Source organism: Bubalus kerabau, chromosome 5 (assembly GCF_029407905.1).
Source record: "Bubalus kerabau isolate K-KA32 ecotype Philippines breed swamp buffalo chromosome 5, PCC_UOA_SB_1v2, whole genome shotgun sequence".
Lineage (NCBI taxonomy): Eukaryota > Metazoa > Chordata > Mammalia > Artiodactyla > Bovidae > Bubalus > Bubalus kerabau.
The window spans coordinates 127,101,636-127,121,514 of NC_073628.1; the positions used below are offsets into that span (position 1 = coordinate 127,101,636).

General features: G+C 37.1%; 1 protein-coding gene across 5 annotated transcripts in view; it reads right to left on the minus strand.

Annotated features, from left to right (window-relative positions):
* Window positions 1-19,879, minus strand: part of RCOR3 (REST corepressor 3) — a 53,361-nt gene that overhangs the window by 13,695 nt on the left and 19,787 nt on the right. For all 5 annotated transcript variants that reach the window (XM_055583047.1, XM_055583048.1, XM_055583049.1 and 2 more), the window contains 2 exons: window positions 10,008-10,226; window positions 6,426-6,503 (listed from right to left, as the gene is read on the minus strand). In XM_055583047.1, the coding sequence (XP_055439022.1) occupies window positions 6,426-6,503; window positions 10,008-10,226 (297 nt within the window). The remainder of the gene's footprint in view (window positions 1-6,425; window positions 6,504-10,007; window positions 10,227-19,879) is intronic.

The following is a 19,879-nucleotide window of genomic DNA, read 5'->3' on the forward strand; positions in this document are numbered from 1 at the left end:
TCATTAAAAGATAGTTACTGATTCCGCTTGGAAGCTTTAATTTTATTTCTTGGCATACCTTTAGTGATTATACACTGGTATAACACTCTCTAGCTTTGAAATTTACAACATGAGTGCAGAATATGGGTCATTTTTGTTTTGAAGATGTTAATGATTTTCTCAAATTTCTCTTCTCTTTATTGTTACTCAAATTATTCTTCTTTTAAATGCCTGAGTCACTATCTTTTTTTTTTCCATCATTAATTCGGTTACATACCCCTCTGTCAACAATTTTGCAAGTGACTAAAGCCATTCTGTACCTTCACAGACTTCATGAAGTTTCACATCTTTTGCAAGGCTTACAATTTCATTTTGTATTTGCACTGTATTAGCAAGAGAATAACAGAGGAAGATGTTGCTGTCATGGATGGGAAGGGTAAGAGCTAGAGTTAATTAGGAAGCATTAGTGAAGACAGCCTAACTTTGTAAGTGCTCAATTCACTAGTGAATAGTTTCTTGTTTGGCAACCTTTGCTTCTCCATCTATCCCTTAGATTAATGAGCATTTGGATCCTGAACATCTCTTGTGATACTACATTGCAAGTGGTTCTTAGGATTAAAGTTAGCATATATGTGGAATATATATAAGGACATGAGTAACCTGGTGGCTCTAGTAAAGAATCCACCCGCCAATGTGGGAAATGCGGATTCGATTCCTGGGTCAGGAAGATCCCCTGGAGAAGGAAATGGCAACCCGTCCAATATTCTTGCCTAGGAAATCCCATGGACAGAGGAGACTGGCAAGCTACAGTCTATGGGGTAGCAAAGACTTGGACATGACTTAGTGACTAAACGACAACAATAAACAATAACAAAAACATCAAGCATGATGCCTGAACAAACATAAATTAAACTTGATCAATCAATGTTTGTTAAACCTGAAAGGCAGAAAATGGAAGAAAAGGTATCATTAATGAAAAGGGAACAAAAAGTGAAAAAGGAATAACAAGCCCTATGAAGACTTATTTTTGGCTTACAAGCAAATCAGGAGATGGGATAAACACAAGTAACTACTATTGAAAACAGTATACTGGGGATTCAAAGATGAGAGGGAAAACTCAAAATGCTTACACTGGGGAAAAAGGAAAGTTGAAGGGACTGCAGTCAGAGATGGATTTAAGAACATAAGTTCCTAAAAGGCAAAAATGAGGAGAAGGCATACCATGTTCAGGGAACAAGAGGATTTTTGTTAGAAAGCAGTGACAAATAAGCCTGGAAGGTTGGTGATACTTAACTAAACCAAAATATGGTGAGGTCCAGTTCTGCAAGGGCTGAAAACACCAAGGCTGACGAGTTCATACTAGATATAATGAGCAATGTGGGGGAAGCTGGGAGCAAAGAGAGAAGGGTAGGATTATGAACAGAATAAGACTTTTAAGCCTAGAAAGCTGGGAGAGGGTGATGCTTTTAAGGACTTAGGATTTGGGAGATGTGGTAAGGCAAGGCTAAGAGGAGGAATTTAACTTGGGATACACTGAAAATAAGGTATTAGGCAGGAGGCTAAAAGATTCATCTATTCAAATACATTTTTTTAAGGTGTTTGGAAAATGCTTATGAGGGAAAACAATGGAATCAGCTTACTCAGATGAGAGAGTCTAAAATCAGACTCTGAATTTTTAAAAGTTTTTTTTCTTCCAAAATTACCCTTGAAACGTTCTTACAAAGGTAGCCATGGAGATAGGCAGTCTCGCAGAAAGTCCACACTGGCAGTTATTTCTCCAGTACTGGAAAGGGCCACTAGTTTCTCAGTTATACCCCAGATGAAGCCTTTGGCTCGAATTTAGAACAGTAGTAAATGAAAAATATAAATAGTTATGTAAATACTAGAACATCGTTCAGTTCGAAGAAATGCACAGGAGGATGTGAAAGCTACAACTGACTAAAGGAATGCTGGATACGCTGATCCTAGCTCGTAGCTGCTCCCTCGGGGCCATACACTCCATGAACGGGGTTCAGGCAGGACTGCCAGCGCTGCTGCACTTGCTGTCACTGAACATACTCTCTCTCTTTTATTTGGTTGAATTTATGTTATTTAAATGTATATATGATATGACTTTAATACAGCAAAGTGATGAGGTTGTATCAGATTTCCAAAGCAGAAGAGAAATGCATCCTGAGGATAAAAACTTGGAGAATGTCTTTATTTACATAGAGTAAGAAAAATTATAGCTGAGAAGGGAAAATAATAGTTATAAACATAAAAGTTAAAGTAAGAAGGAGGTCATCATTATGTGAAAGGCTCAGAAAGAGGCAAGGGAAATGAGTTAGAGCTGTGGAATTTGGCCATTAAGACCAATGTTAAGGTTTAAGAAGACACTTCAGTGGAAAAATGCAGAGGAGAACTTGAAACTGTATGGAATTAAACAGTCTTATGTGCTACAAAATGGAAACAGTGGAAGAGAGGAAAGGCTGTAGGAGTAAGAGGGTCAACATTTTAAAAACATATAGAATTCCTTTAAGTTACTGATTTTTATATTTTAGAGCTAAGAAAGTTTGGTAGAGATGTGTTTAACTTAAGGAAAGGACAACTAGACTATATCCAGGAATCTAAAATTCTGTGGTAGTTATAGCTAGCTATGAGGTAGCACTGAGAACATTCTTTTCCTTAAAAATAATAGAACAGCAATGTAAAACAATCCAGTATACAATAGCAACAATAATGTAAAAGACCCCATGAGCCGTCTAGAACAGTCTGCGGCCGCCTGAGCGAGTTCAGCATCCTTACCGCATCCTTCCCCTGGCGAAAATGCTTCAGAGCTTTCCCATTTTTGTCAGTGGTAGTTTCATACTACCTCTGACTTGGACGAGTTAAAAAAGGTTACCAGGCTACCCAGTGCTGAAAAGTCAACCCAACACCCATAAAAAAGGATGTCACACACCTATGCATGAAAATATCCATAGATTTGGAAACTTCTAGCTTCAAAAAGCATCCCTTTCTCAGATTCTTCCTTTTGGATTCACCAATCTCCTTGCCCCTTACCTAAACTCCACCCGAAACAAATCAAAGCATAATCAAACGTAACACCACTCCTTGCAACACCCTCATATACTTTCAAGGAGACACATAAACATCTACTTTGCAAATGTTCTCTAGGTTTATCACTTGCTCTCCATTCTTACAACCAATACCTGACACTACCCAATACCTCTTTACCACTTATTTTCTCTCTCACATACCTGGTATTTCAGCAGCTCTAAAGTTTCTAATTTATCTTGTATAACATGGCCAGGATAACTCTCCTAAAACACAAATTTCTCATTATATCCTTCCTAAATTGAAAAAACTGTAGGATCTTTTCATTTGCCTTTAATTTAAAAGGCAAACTTCTTTTCTTAGCTTTCACAAAAGCTTTTCCTAGCTTTCACAGTGGTCTTGCCCACTGATTTATAAAACAAAGAAGTCCCTGTTAAACTCAACCTTATTAATACCTCTCATACATCCTGTGCATTCATCCTCTGCAACCAAGTGTGCCTTCCCAAGTAGACAACATGCTTCCTTAGAAAACAGTTTTTATACTTCCACTGAACTCTCAGTAGTGATCAGCACAATAATGAGCACATAATACATGCTCAGGGAATATCCAGTGTTTGATTTTCCCCTCTGGATTTATATTTTGAATGCACTGTTCAACATGAAACCACTGTTAACATTATTCCTTCCATCTGCCCTTTTAGTATATGCAAATATCCTACTCACCCTTCAGCTGAAACTCCCCCCTCTAGGAAACTTCAGCTGAAACGTCCCCCTTTAGGAAATGCTCTCTGATGACCCTACTTGAACAATAGCCACTTGTTTTATTAATATCTTCACTTATAAATCTATAAATTTAATGTTTGTCTTCTAATATCTAGACTATAAATTCTTTTTTAAAAAGTAGATGGAAAAATCTATGCTTCCTCTTTTTTAGGTGTCGCCCCTGCCCCCCGCCCCCACCCCACACACACAGCCTAATGCAGTGTCTTATAAAAAACAAGAGATCGACAAATACTTAGGCAAGTGAATTAACTTTCTTCACCAATTTTTCCCTAGATGAAAATAACAAATACAACCAAATGAATAAGTAAAGCATCTTAGTAACTGTTTAGTTCCAGCTGAGTTACATCATTTAGTAGCTTGTTGTTTAAAAGGTTAATAAAATTCTTTTATTAGGTATTACAGAGAACTTTTTTAGGTTGGGTATCAGCTAACCTAAAAAGGTAAGAGGATAAGGTACATGATTTTTCAAGGTTTTTACTATAACTGTTAATCTAGTGTTTTGAAATATATCTACTCAGGCTGTTCTCCCCTATAAAGCAATAGGAACAATATGATACCTACAAATATATCCTGGGCATTTTCTAGATGATAAAACATATATACATTTTTCAAGTGCATATGAGTTCAAAATCAACCTTAAAGTATGATACAAATTTCAATGTATGGACCACAGTGCATTAAGGTTTTGGTTGTTTCATTTTGATCATTATTTTTTACAATAAACCAAGAGATGTAATAAATGGTAACTTCTAACCAATAACTACATTTATATGTGGGAACCTAATATACACTTTTACTATTATATGAAAACTTCCAGAAGAGGGAGCATCACATTAATCCAGGACTCCAACTGGACTCTAAGAATCTAAAACACAGCCAGAGGATCACTATTTACTATGATGTGTGATCTTGATCAAGTCACTTATTCCTAGGCCCAGCTCCCTCATGCAAAATAATAGCATTTACTTCATCTACTTCTTTGGACTTAAGTGAGCATCAAAAGAGGCAGCATATAGGAAAGTTATAAATGCTATTACACCTTCACATCTTACTTTATATAATGTTAATGAATGAGACTATTCTGCAATTTTCTGAAAAATTTGCAATTGGGATTTTATTTCCTTGAAAATTTGGTAGGCTTTTTCTATAAAGTTGTCTTGGCCTGCTGTTTTGGTTATACATTATTCAGTTTTCATTCTTTTTAAGATAATTTTGGTAAACCATATATTCCTAGGAATTTCTAAGTTTTGTGTAAATTTTCAAACTTATTGGCATAAAGTTCTTTAAGCTATTCCAGTAAGTTTTTCAATATCTGCTATATTCTTTAATTTTTAAATTATAAACTCATAGTAATATACAAACATTTTAAGTTTTTTGCTTTTATGCATTTTATAACGGTTGGATGCCATCACTGACTCAATGGCCAAGAGTTTGAGCAAACTCAGGGAGATAGTGAAGGACAGGGAAGCCTGGCATGCTGCAGTTCACAGGGTCGAAAAGAGAACAACAACAATGTAATTAATTAAATATTAAATTAATTTCAATACAAAATTTAAAATGAATTTTTGATGTAATAATTTAATATAAAATAAAGCAGTACTCTTTGTATTACACTATATTTAAATATCACTAGACTGTCAGTTTACTTCTGGGTTTGCAATGAGATACTAGTCTACATATATTTCATTCTTTTCCATTGCCTAACCTTCTTGAAAGAGACTATTCAAAACACAAAAACATCTTCCTTCATAATGATTCTTCCTTTCTAGAAGATTCTAGAGAGTAAGATGGCATATGAAGTACTACTTTTCTGCCTGCACCCCACCCCCCCCCCCATACATAATTCATTTGTAGATATTTCAGTCAATCTGCTATCTGGAGGGAAAAAAAAATCCCATTAGGACCAAATAGGATCATTTGATTATTATATACATAGAAAAGTAAGGCCAGGATATGAAGCATAACATAGGAGTCTTAAAAAAAAGAGAAAGAGAAAAGATTTTGTAATAGAAGCTTCCATAAAAAGGTATGATTGGACAATAAGCATTTAAGTACACCCTTAGACATCACCAATATAAAAAAACATATTAAGTTTAACAGAAGTACAAGTAAGACTTGAGAAAACAGCCAATCTATATCTCGTATGTGGATTTCGTATTTTCCAGGATATAAATACTACACTAAAATCCTAACTGGAAACCTGAGCCAATAAACAAATATCCAAAACTAAAGTAAAATTTGTTAAAACTGTTAAAATGAGCTCCTTGTGATCTTTTTCTTCCTGTTACCAATTTACACAGGTAGGAAACAGCTTTGAACAAACATTGCTATAGACCCCAAAATGCACTTCTTCATCAATGACCTTCCAGTTTCACATGCACTGGGCCTACAATTATAGCTATTTTCTGTGCTTGATAGCAAGTGCTAAAGACAGTAATGGAATGATTTAACTTAAATCATTAGCCAAGTCTCAAGAGACTACCTATCTAAATAACAAAATAGAGACATAATAAATTATCTATATAATAAAACCTTCAAAGCGCACATGTAACCAAAATATAGTAGTTGAACACTGAATAATTCAAAGAACAAGGCTTCACCATAGTCACATACACTCTTCAATAACATACCTCAGGAGGTTTGAATTCTTCAATTCCACCTTCCATTTTCTGTTTAAGTGCACTGTTTACTTGCTTAGCATTCTGAACCTTCAACAAAATAGCCAAAAATATGAATCAGATCCTGTACCTAGGTGAATTTTTGAGTATTAATAACTGAAAAGGATATATATTAAAAACCCTGTTACCCAGGGGGATAGAACACTTATCACACTTAGGGTGGAATATACCACTCATTCAAGTAGCATACACATCAACTATATACATACCTAACAGACTGACACAGTTCATAAAAAATCATTTAATTCTCACAACTATGCTGTGAAGTAAGTATAATCAGTTCTGTTATAACCTGACATATGCATTCTCAAAAGCCACAGTACTATGCAAACTGCACAGTAAAAACCACAGGGCTTATGGGGAAAAAGAGCTTGAGACACAACACTCAAAAACTTCATCAATGACACACAGCACAGTTCTAAACAGTAAAGAAATTCACAAGTGATGAATAAAGATGATGCTTTACCTTAAAAGGTTGCTTACATAAGTGGGTGCCAAAATAACTACAACTTGTGAATTGTTGGGAAGTCGTAGAAGAGTTATTTGAAATCAGATGTAAAGTTTTAACACCAGATGTGGGTGTGTATGGCAAGTAACACAGTATATGCCCACACAGTTCAAATGGGAACTATGTGGGCATATACTCAGCTAGCTGTAGTTTTTCACTAACAAAAATCACATGTAAGCAAATGCAAAAGTCACATTATGTTCAAATTGTCCCCATGTATATCAATGATGTTGGAACAGATTCATGATTTCAAAACAAGCACTAGAGCAAAACTGGACTTCGATTTAAACAGTAGAAATGAAGGAGTGGTGGTGGTACAAGAGATGGGTCAAATAAATAACTTGGAAACAAAATTAAGACATCTTTGTAAACAACTGATTGTGGAGAATTAGGGAGAAGGAGGAATCAAGGATAACTCTTTTGTCACTGGCTGGAGTAACTGAGTATACATGGTGTTATTCAACCAGACAGGGACTGCAAAAAGGGGACCAGATTACTCGTGGACATGGAAGAAATCAGCCTGGACACTGCTTATGAGATGCTTGGGATAATAAATGGTAGAATTTGTAAATCTAAGAATGCAAATCTTCACTATGCTACACATCAAATGAATATCCAAGAAAGGGACTTAAAGCTTTAAAAAAGTTCTTTCACAAGAATCAACAAAGGACGTTCCTGGTGGTCCAGTGGCTAAGAATCCACAGAGGACACAGGTTCAATCCCTGGTCCAGGAAGATTCATATGCCATAGAGCAACTAAGCCTGTGAACCACAACTACTGAAGCCTGTGCTTGGCAAGGAGGGAAACCACTACAATAAGAAGTCCGCGTGCCAGAACGAAGAGCAGCCCCTGCTCACAGCAACCAGAGAAAGCCCTCATGCAGCCCAGAGACTCAACACAGCCAAAAATAAATAAATAAATAATTTTTTAAAAAATCAATAAAAATGGCTTACAAGTGAAGTAATAGTGGAGTAGTAGTACTGATGACTAAGTATGATTTACAGGTGGCTGAGAACATTTTATTCATTATTTAAAAAAAATTCTGAGCACTTTAGAAAATATCACAGGCAAAGTGTTTTAGAAGTTCTCTAAAGAGAAGCGGTGCTGTGGGTTGGAAGATGGGAGTCTTACACACATTTATGGTTTGACTAAAGGTAAAGCATTCAAATCAAATATATACTATATATACTTGAAAATCCAGCACTGTAAGTCAAAAGAAAGGAATTCTAAGGAGGAGGAGGTGGCTTTCAAAAGAGTTAAGAACCAAGAAGAGGGCACTCGACTGGGGAACTTGTTCATAAACAATCTTAAGACAGCTTATTCAGTGGCAGAACTGGGATGGGGTGTGGGACAGAAACTAGATTGGGAAGCCTCTGAAAATAAGTGGTAAGAAAGCAGAGGAAACTAATGTGGTAGATTTTGATATTTATTCTGGAACTTTGCTGGAGAAGAAAACAGAAATATAAAAGCAGTTTGGGTAAGTAACCAGGGTCAAGGGGTAGAGAAATCTGAATGTTTAGGATACAGAAAAACCATCTCGGTCCCATACTACCCTGTTGCAAAGTTCTTACATTATATGGAAGTGGTAATAATACTAACTCTAACGGTGCATACTGTGACATCTAAACAAGGATGCACTGTAAGCTAAGGGTGCATGTTGTAATCCCTAAAGCAACTACAAAAAAAAAAAAGAGATATAGCTGAAAAATATAAATATGACCATGTTACACCTCTTTTAAATCCTTCAGTAGTTTCCTCACTCATGATGAATTTTAAATTTAACATGCCCTTCCTATAAATTTCTGTCTAGCTCTGCAAATAACCTGCTAAAGGCCAAGTAGGAATTAATGAAGCATTTTAAAATGAGTGATGTTGATTACACCAGTATTTTAAAAGAATAACATTGATAAAATGTGTAACATGGGACTGAGAAGAGGTAGATAGCAAGGAGAATCAACATGATAGTTATAGTCAGAAAAGAGGTGATAAGGGCCATAACTAGGGTAGTAGGAATGAGATTAAAAAGCTGGGGATTGATTTAAAGGCAATTTCAGAGATAAAATAATCTACCACTTGAGTTTGTGTGTGTTGAGAGAGTAACACAGGCAAGGGATGAATAAAAGATAAATTCAGATGTTTCAACAAACAAGGAACAGAAAAAAAAAATCTTTTGGGAGTTAGATGAAATGTCATGGAGAAGGCAATGGCACCCCACTCCAGTACTCTTGCCTGGAAAATCCCATGGACGGAGGAGCCTGGTAGGCTGCAGTCCAGGGGGTCGCTAAGAGTCGGACACGACTGAGCAACTTCATTTCACTTCACTTGAAAGGTTGGTTAATTTATACCAAGAAAGCCCAGACTTAAAACTTAAAACAACAACAGAAATAAATAAATAAAGGAAAAACCAGAGAAAGACTGGAGAACTAATAACAACCATTAATGAGTATGTATTATGTGCAAGGTACTCATCTTTTAAGCATTTACCCTATATTACCTTGTTAATTCCTCCCAACCAAAATATCATTATCCTCATTTTAAGACAGAGAAACTGAAGTTGAGAGAAGTTAAACAGCTCCCCTAGGGTTGTGCAGGAAGTAGACAGTGTAGCTAGGTTTAGAACTTAGGATCACTGACTCTAAAACCTTACCCACTACCTGATTATGCTCAAGAAACTTTTAAATACTGCTGCTGCTACTACTGGTGCTAATGATGACAATCCAGATGTATTATCTCAATTCTCAACCATCTGCAAGAGAAGTAAGATTATCATCTCCAATTTTACAAATAAAAAATGGAAGCTTAGATTCTATTATTTCCCAACATCACAGAGCTAACAGTAGCAATGCTGGGATTCAAATCTAAAATACTCAGTGGCACCTTCTAATTTGAAAACAAGGTAAATAAGAAAGATAAAGATTATGTAACTGAGTGGTGGAGAAAATCTGTACAAAAAACTGAGTTTACAGGGATAAAGTAAATAAGCAAAATGGACAGAATCATCAAAAATAATGATTTTTATAAAATACCTGACGTTTTAAAGAGATCAACTCCATGTCCAGTTGCCTCAGGATGGTGTTGGCTGCATTGGGGCTACAGGAAACAGCTACCACGTCTTCTTGGGTTAAATACATGCCCTTAGGTGGACGGCACTTAGAACGCTGAGAATGATGGCGGTGTTGTAAACTCTGATATTCTCTCCTCCCAAGTCCAATCTTGCTAGTTTGGACAGGCTGGTCAGTATTACCCTGGAAGAAAAAATTATAATAGGTCATCTGGGCTTGTATACAGGTATAAGTTGAAAACAGTCTATTACTAATAGATTACTAATAGAAGTATCTGTTACATTAAGTGCACCTACTAAATACTTCTAACCAATTATATTACATATGAGTCCAAACACACACACTCACAACAACTAGTAATTAGGGGGAAATGAGCATACAACATAACATATGTTTCATTAATCCACTCAATAAAATGTTAGGTTTCTATGCCCAGAAGACTCTGAACAAATGAAAAAATAAGGTGGATTTTACATTATTTTAGTTTGCTTCACGATTTCAAGATGGGATATACTTTCTCTCAGCAATAAGAGGGGGTGGTAAGCTACAACTTACTAAGTGAAAAGTTTTAAAGAAAGTAAAAAAAGGGGCAAATTACGAATCATGACAATTGGTAGCTCAGAAAACTGGTAAAAAAGAGATAACATTTTATTCTCACTTCCGAGTTGTTGAAAGAGAACTATGCCTCTAAAAATTAAAAAGAGCACAAGATTATTTTAATACTAACAACATTTCTAAACTCCAAGTCTATTTACCTGTGAATAAAGTAACACTGAAATTTTCACTTTGGAAGAGGTTTAAAAAGCTCTAATAATGACCACCATGAACTCTTAAGTAGGATTTCATTATTATATTTGCAATATTCTTAAAAAGTGTGATGTAAAAATACAATGTTATTCTGTGCTTCTAAGAGAGGAATCCATTAGAAATTGTGTCCCATTAGGCTGAAGACAATATACTGAATAGATTTAATAATTCCTTAAAAAAGGAACTCTGCATAAAAGTCATAATATAATTATATAGTACCCAGTACTGTAACTCAATCTGTTCCTTAAAACTCAATTCAAAGCAACACATGAAAGATTTGATGTTCAGGGAAAATCCTCCCAGTATAGCACTCCTAAAATTGCTAGATCAAGTATTTTAAAAAATCTTTTAAAATTCATTTCTGAGCTGGCAGAGACGTGAAGAAATCCCTCCGAGACCAGAAATAATGAGAAAGCAGGAATCTAGAGAGATAAGCAAGGATGCAGGAGCTGACATGTGCCTAAAGAACAATGGACAACAGGTGAAGAGCACAAGAGTGAAAGCCAGAACTCTGGAAGGGGAGGGGGCTCCAACATCGTGCAAAGTAGGAAAAATGACCCTGGGAGGATGATTTAAAGAAAGTCAAGACTACTTCAACCTTGGCTCAAAGGAAAGCAAAGAAACCAAAAAGAGTCTTTCCTGAGAATCCCTAGCCACAGGCCTATATTCAGACAGGTTTGGAGACTAAATTTATATGAACTGTCTGGCCTGAAAAACCTCAAATCAAAAATTTACTTTAGAGTGTCTCAGGTTGGTAGGGCTTTCAGTTAGCAGAAGTAAATGCAAGCTGTCTTTAGAAGAATGCACTGTAAACGCACGTCTTGAAAATTTTCAACAAACATGTTCCAAGGAAAATGAGCTCACAACTACAAACTGCCAAACAAGCCTCCTGAGTAAAACACTGCAGAAGGCAAACAACAGAATTATATCTGTAGAGATCACAACTATTATAATTACTGGATAAAGAGAATACAATAAAGATGTTATACATGTACAAAGAAAGAAAGAATTGAAAATATGGAATATTCTTATAAGAAATGAGTCCATCAAAACTGACCAAGCAGACAGGCAAAAAAAACCAAACAGAACATCTGGAAATAAAAAATATTATAAATCAGATTAGAAATTCAATGGATGGGTTACTCAGCAGACTAGACAGAGCTCAAAAGAAAATTAGTGACTCTGAAATCACCTACCCAGCAGACTAGACAGAGCTCAAAAGAAAATTAGTGACTCTGAAATCACCTATGAGAAAAATGCCCAAAACATAGCATGGAAGTATGGAAAGACATGGAATGCATGAGTGATTGAGATGTGTGAAAAGTCCATTACATTTCTAAAAGAATTCTCAAAAGACAGCATAGAGAGAATGAAGGAGACTTTAGATTCAAAGATTCAACAAATGAGAATTTTACAGAACTTAAGATAGGATTTAGAAAATACAAAGGAATCCAAAACAAGTTTCAAAAAAAAGAAATCCATAGCTATATACTTCAAAATGAAACTACGAACATTAAAGACAAAGAAGAGATCATAAAAGCAGACAAAGAGAAAAGTTAAATTACCTCCAAAGAAGGGTGTGGAGAAGAGCACCCTCTTGCACTGTTGGCAGACATTATGGAGATTCCTTAAAAAAACTAGGAACAGAACTACCATATGACCCAACAATCCCACTAATCGGCATGTAACCTAAGAAAACCATAACTAAAAAGAGATGTTGCAGCACTATTGAAAATAACTAGGAAGCAATCCAGATGTCCATTGACAGATGAATGGATAAAGAAGCTGTGGTACATACATACAATGGAATATTACTTGGCCACAAAAAAAAACATTTGAGTCAGCCCTAATGAGGTAGATGAACCTAAAGCCTGTTATACAGAGTGAATTAAGTCAGAAAGAGAAAAACAAATATCGTACACTAACATACATACATATATATATATATATATATATATGAGAAGGCAATGGCACCCCACTCCAGTACTCTTGCCTGAAAAATCCCATGGATGGAGGAGCCTGGTGGGCTACAGTCCGTGGGGTCGCTAAGGGCCGGACATGACTGAGTGACTTCACTTTCACTTTCATGCATTTGAGAAGGCAATGGCAACCCATGCCAGTGTTCTTGCCTGGAGAATCCCAGGGACAGGGGAACCTGGTGGGCTGCCATCTATGGGGTCACACAGAGTGGGACATGACTGAAGTGACTTAGCAGTAGCAGTTAGCACATATATATATATATATACACACACACACACACACACACACACACATATATATATAAAATCTAGAAAGATGGTACTGATGAGCCTGTTTGCAGGGCAGCAATGGAGATGCAGACAGAGAGAACAGACTTGTGGACACAGTTGGGGAAGGAGAGGGTGGGGCCAACTGAGAGAGCAGCATGGAAACATAAATTACCATATGTAAAACAGAGAGCCAGAGGAAATTTGCTATATGATGCAAGGAGCTCAAATCAGGTGCTCTGTGACAGCCTAGAGGGCGGGGATGGGGTGGGAGGTGGGACGGAGGTCCAAGGGGGAGGAGACATATGTATACCTATGGCTGATTCATGTTGATGTATGGCAGAAACCAACACAATATTGTAAAGCAATAAAAAAAAATTTAAAAATTACCTCCAAAGGAATGAAAGCAGACTGCCTGACAACAGACTTCTCTAAAGCAATGATAGAAATCAGAAAGCAGCAGAATATCTTCAAATAATATCGGTCAACCTAGGAGTCTAACCCCAGAAAAACTAAGGGTTTAAGAAATAGGCATTTTGGACATTCCAAAACTGACTGTGTTCATAATCAATAGAGTCTCATTAAATTAATCTGTAAAAGATACACTTAGGAAAAAAGAAAAATTATTTTCAAAGAAAGTTCTAAGATTCAAGAACGAAAGGTAAGCAAAATTAAGTATTTTAAGTATTAAAAATTGGGTAAATTTCTTGTTAGCTTAGTAAATCTAACACTGACTATATGTCTAATGCAATATATTAAAAAATAAGATGTTAACTAAAACTGGAAAAAAAATAGCATATAAAACAAGAAGGTAGTGGCTGAAGTCAAAGCATCTTGGACTTAACCAGAAACTCATTAAAAGCACCAAAATTAGACTTTAAAAGTTAAATATGCAGGATAAAACTTCCAGAGTATACAGTAAGAATAGAAATATAGAAACATTCCTAACGAGTAGACAGTAAAATAAAAAAATCAAACAAGAGATGAATTCTTGATCCAAAAAGAAAGTAAGTCATATAGAAGATAAAAATAAGAAATAACAAAGATACAAATATCAATCATAACTGGTATAAAGGGGCTAAATTCTCTAGATAAAATAAAAAATAGCACATATCTGTTCCTGTAAGACATGTACTTAAAATATGAGGACACAGAAATGTTGAAAGTAAGGAATAACGATACCAGTCAAACACAACAAAAGAAAGATGACAGAGCTATCAGTTCAGCTTAGTCACTCAGTCATGTCCAATTCTTTGCAACCCCACGGACTGCAACAGGCCAGGCTTCCCTGTCCACCACCAACTACTCCTGGAGCTTGCTCAAACTCATGTCCATTGAGTCGGTGATGTCATCCAACCACCTCATCCTCTGTCATCCCCTTCTCCTGCCTTCAATCTTTCCCAGCATCAGGGTCTTTTCTAATGAGTCAGTTCTTCGCATCAGGTGGCCCAAGTATTCGAGCTTCAGCTTCAGCATTTGTCCTTCCAATGGATATTCAGGACTGATTTCCTTTAGGATTGACTAGTTTGATCTTGCAGTCCAAGGGACTCTCAAGAGTCTTCTCCAACACCATAGTTCAAAAACATCAATTCTTTGGTGCTCAGCTTTCTTTATGGTCCAACTCTCACTTTCATACATGACTACTGGAAAAACCACAGCTTTGACTAGACGGACCTTTGTTGGCAAAGTAATGTCTCTGCTTTTTAATATGTTGTCTAGGTTGGTCACAACCTAGGTGGTGACTAAACCACCACCTAGGCTGGTCATAGCTTTTCTTCCAAGGAGCAATTGTCTTTTAATTTCACGGCTGCAATTACTATCACCATCTGCAATGATTCTGGAATCCAAGAAAATAAAGGCTGTCACTGTTTCCATTGTTTTCTCATCTATTTGCCATTAAGTGATGGAACCGGATGCCAAGATCTTCATTTTTCAAATGCTGAGTTTTAAGCCAGCTTTAGGTTCTCTTTCACTTTCATCAAGAGGCTCTTTAGTTCTTCATCGCCTTCTGCCATAAGGGTGGTGTCATCTGCATATCTGAGGTTATTCATATTTCTGCCGCCAATTTTGATTCCAGCTTGTGCTTTACCAGCCCAGCATTTCACATGATGTACTCTGCATATAAATTAAATAAGCAGGGTGACAATATACAACAGCCTTGACATACTCCTCTCCTTTCCCAATTTGGAACCAGTCCATTGTTTCATGTCCGGTTCTAACTGTTGCTTCTTGACCTGAATACAGATTTCTCAGGAGGCAGATAGAGCTATACCAGACAAATAATCTTTAAAAGTAGAAGATAAAAGTTTCAAATTCAACAAAACCATTTCTACACATTTAATAAATAATAGCTTCGAAATACAGTTATTTCTCAATAATCCATCAGAAAAGCACATAAACACCTACAAAACCAATACTAGCAAGTAGGCAAGCAGTAACAGAATATCGATTTCAACTGTATTAACTGATAAGCTTCAATTAAGACACATTAAAAAAAACCCTATAACCAATAACTAAAAATATTACACTCAAGCACACATGGAAAAACATTCATGAAAATTCAACATTCTAGATTTGGAGGTTTTAAAACATATCCCCAAATTCCTCAGCATTCCAACCACAGAGAAGAGAGACTCTCTATCCTATTCTCCTTGATTCTGGACCAAGTTCAGTAGCTCACTTATAACCAACAGAATGTAACACGTGTGACACTGAGTAACTTGCAAGGCTAGGCCAGAAATGGCTAGGTACCTTCTCTCTCTGCTTTGGGGATGATTACTTTGGAGGAAACCAGCCATGGTAAGAAGCCAGATTACTAGGGGACCACCAGGTTATAGAGGAATGCTAGCTGACAGTCAGGTAAGCAAGTCCAAAACCTTCAAAAACATCCCACTTGATGCTGAAACCTAAAATTATTCTCTCTAAAGTCAGGAATAAAATAAAAATATTTGCTATTATAACTTCTCTCCAACATTATACTGGTGATTCTAACCAGTTCAGTAAGGGCAGAAATAAAAAGTATTATAAGGATTGAAAAGAAATAAAATTGCTATTATTTTCAGATAATATAAACCTCTATATAGGAAATGCAAATGAATCTACAAACAGGTAACAAAGATTTCATTTCTCTCCAGTTTACATATAGATTCAATGGAATATCAAGTAGGGCTCTCCTACTTTGAAGTTTGAGATAAAGGTCCAAAAATAGCCAAGAAAGCCTTAAGAAGCACTACCAAGTAAGGGGAATCATCCCAGCAGCTATCAAGGTTTATTATAAAGTTATACTAGTTAAGACATGCGACTGACAGGAGAAGGAGACTAGAAAGCCAGTGAAAGTGCAAATGTTAATTTGAGTCTCTGCAACCCCATAGACAGTAGCCTGCCGGGCTCCTCTGACCATTTCTGACCATGGAATTTTCCAGGCAAGAATACTGGAGTGGGTTGTCATTCCCTTCTCCAAGGGATCTTCCCAACCCAGGGATTGAACTCGGGTCTCCTGCACTGCAGGTGGATTCTTTAACATCTGAGCCAGCAGGGAAGCCCCTAGAGAGCCATACTTATATAGAAACCTCATCCATGATAAAGCTGATTTGGCAGACCAGTTGAAAGAGATGAACTCATTTTCATATTAGAAAACAAAACAAAAAAACAAATGGGTCTTTATCTGACAACATAAACCAAACCTAATTACTGACAGATAAAGGACATAAGTGTAAAAAGCAAAATTTTTAAATTTACGGAAAAAAATATAGAATATTGAAATTTGAATATTTACGTACTTTTGATGAAACAGCTGTTCATCAAAGCATGTAAAGAGAGTAAAAAAAGATAAACCAAGAACTGCTAAAAGCTCTCTGCAACACACTTAACCAAAAAATTAGTATCTAGCAAATACAAGGAATTCAGTAAGAAAAAAATTCACACATTCTCTTTAAGAAAAAGACAAAACCAAACCAAAAGATAAAAAACAAACACAAATAAGCACTTTAAAAAAGACATAATAATATATAATAAACAGATGGAAAAATAATCAGCCTCATTAGTAATCTGATGAACGAACTGAGAACACAATGAGATACCATTTCAGATTATCAGATTGCTAACATCTTGCAAGTCTTATCATATAAAGTACTGGCAGTGAATGCTGCATACTCAGTCGTGTCTGACTCTTTGCAACCCCATGGAGTGTAGCCCGCCAGTTTCCTTTGTCCTTGAAATTCTCCAGCCAGGAATACTGGAGTGGGTTGCCATTTCCTTCTCCAGGGAATCTTCTTGATCCAGGGACTGAACCTATGTCTCCTGCATTGGCACACGGATTCTTTACCTCTGAGCCACCTGGGAAGTCCTCAACTATTGGCAAGGAAGTTGGGTAATGAGTACTCTCATAGCCAATAGAAGTACATCAAATGTAGAAAATGATTTGCCATTATCTAGGAAAGTCAAACACAGTTATAGTCTAAAATAGACTGGGGCTAATGATAAAGAACCCGCCTGCAATGTAGGAGATGTGGGTTTGATGCCAGGGTCAGGAAGATCCCCTGGAGGAGGGGATGGAACCCACTCCAGTATTCTTGCCTGGAGAATCCCATGAACAGAGGAGCCTAGTGGGCTACAGATCACAGGGTCACAAAGCGTCGGACACGACAGAAGTGATTTAGCTCGCGCACACCCAGGAAAAGTTAAACATGGTTACAGTCTAAATAGAGTAATGCCGCTCCAAACAATTGTAGGGTATTACTACTCACTAAGTCGTAGTTGGCATTTTGGTGGAATAATCTGCACTGCGTACTTCAGGAGAGCTGGCATCCGTTTCCCACTATATGCTAAGAGTGTCCATCAACCAGAAACACCTCCATAATTTTTACATGTCCCTTATGCAGGTAATACTAAACCTTGCTGAGAACTGCTATCGCACAGGAGCTGTTGTATATGTATGTATCCAGGATATGCTCTTATCAGTATTGTTCGTAAGAAGAAGCAGCTAGAAAGAATGTCCATTAAGTGGAGTAGGTAAGTGGTGGCACATCATGCAATGGATGTTTACGATTTCCTTCCAGGTTCCCACTGCAAAGACAGGAGCGGGGTGCAATAAAGAAAACAAAGGACTTCTGTTTCTTCTTAAGCTCAGTGATGGACACACTGGTGTTTATTACTATTCTTCAAATTGTACATAGTCTATGGTATGTATAGTTTCATAATTTTTAAAAGTTAAAAATAAAAACCTTTCCATATAATGCGTCATTAACTTGCAGAAGCAGGTCTGTGTTAAAGGCAATGTTACAGCACCATTCCCTGCCCGGTGCCCCTATCATCTGGGAAAGAGCAGGCAACTGAACGAAACTGCTGACACACAGGCCAGCCCTGGACCACGGCCCTGCAGCATGTTTTTAGCACTTTTAAAATTTTCTCCCCTCACTGTCTTTTGCTAATGGAATGAGATCACTGGCAAACAAAAGACCAAATGTTTAAGGATCACCTCGCATGGTTGGGCAAAACAGTATTCCACATACACACATTTCCTAGGTAACTAAACCCAAATCCCTAATCTCTCATATTGGTACAGCAATTAAGAGTTTATAGAATATATTCTTATCTGTTAATATATTTGACTGACTGCATACTATGTACCAGGCCCTGCAGTTGAGACTCATTTCTTGCTCCTTAAGAGCTTATACCACTCAAGGAAAGGCAGGCAGGTGAGGGGAGATCAGATGTACACAAGTTCCACTCAGCTCAGTGAGGACTGCAGTGGATTTAAAGAAAAACAAGGAAGCAATCAATTCAACATTAAGGCAAGGGGAGTTCATAGACAAGCTACATATTGCAGAGTTACAAGGAATTTGCCAGGCATATTTGGGAAGAAAGGGAATACTAGAAAAAACAGACCAACAAAGAGCAAAAGCCAGGGCACGAAAACACTTACCTGAAACTCTCTTAGCAATGTGAAATAACAGGGTGGGGTGGAGAATGTCTAACTAGAAAGGTTGTGTTTTATCCTATGGACAAAGCCATGGAGGAACTGCAAGCAGTACATTTGGTTTTAAAAGGCTGTCTTGGCAGCAGTGTAGAGAATGGTCTTGGAAGGTGTGGTGCAATGTCTGGAGATAAGGTAAATTAAGATAGGATAGAAAATGTCAGTAATTCAGAGAAGAGATGAGATGAGAACCTAAAAATAAGGCAGTCACCTAAAAGACCAAAGAGAAAAGAATAAACTTTACAGTTATCTGAGAGAGAAAATTAGAAACAGTAATCACACAATGAACAGAGTAATTGAGAAAGAGAAAAAGAAGTCACTAAAACCGAGACACAATGGTTAAAAGTGGCTTCCACGCCGGCTCAGGGGTAAAGAATCTGCCTGCCAATGCAAAAGACACAGGTTTGATCTCTGGTCAAGATCATCCCCGGGAGAAGGAAACTCGCCAGTCTTCTTGCCTGCAGAATTCCACAGACAGAGGAGCCTGGCGGGCTACAGTCCTTGCAGTCACAAAGAGTTGGGCACAACTGAGCGACTAAATAACACGTTAAAAAGGTAGATGGGAATCAGAGAATGGTGTTATAAAAGTCAAAACCAGATTTTCAGAACAAGGGAGGGGTCAATAACTTGAAATAATACAGGAAGCACAAGGAGAAAGCACTGAGTAACCAGTCACTGGATGTGGCAGTTAGGAAGGAGGTCACTGCTGACCTGTCAGCAGTTTGAGAGAAGTAAAGGGGCAGCAAGCTGAATGAAGCAAACTCAAAGAGTGAAGTAATGCCAAGATAGATAGTGATGCTTGTAAATGA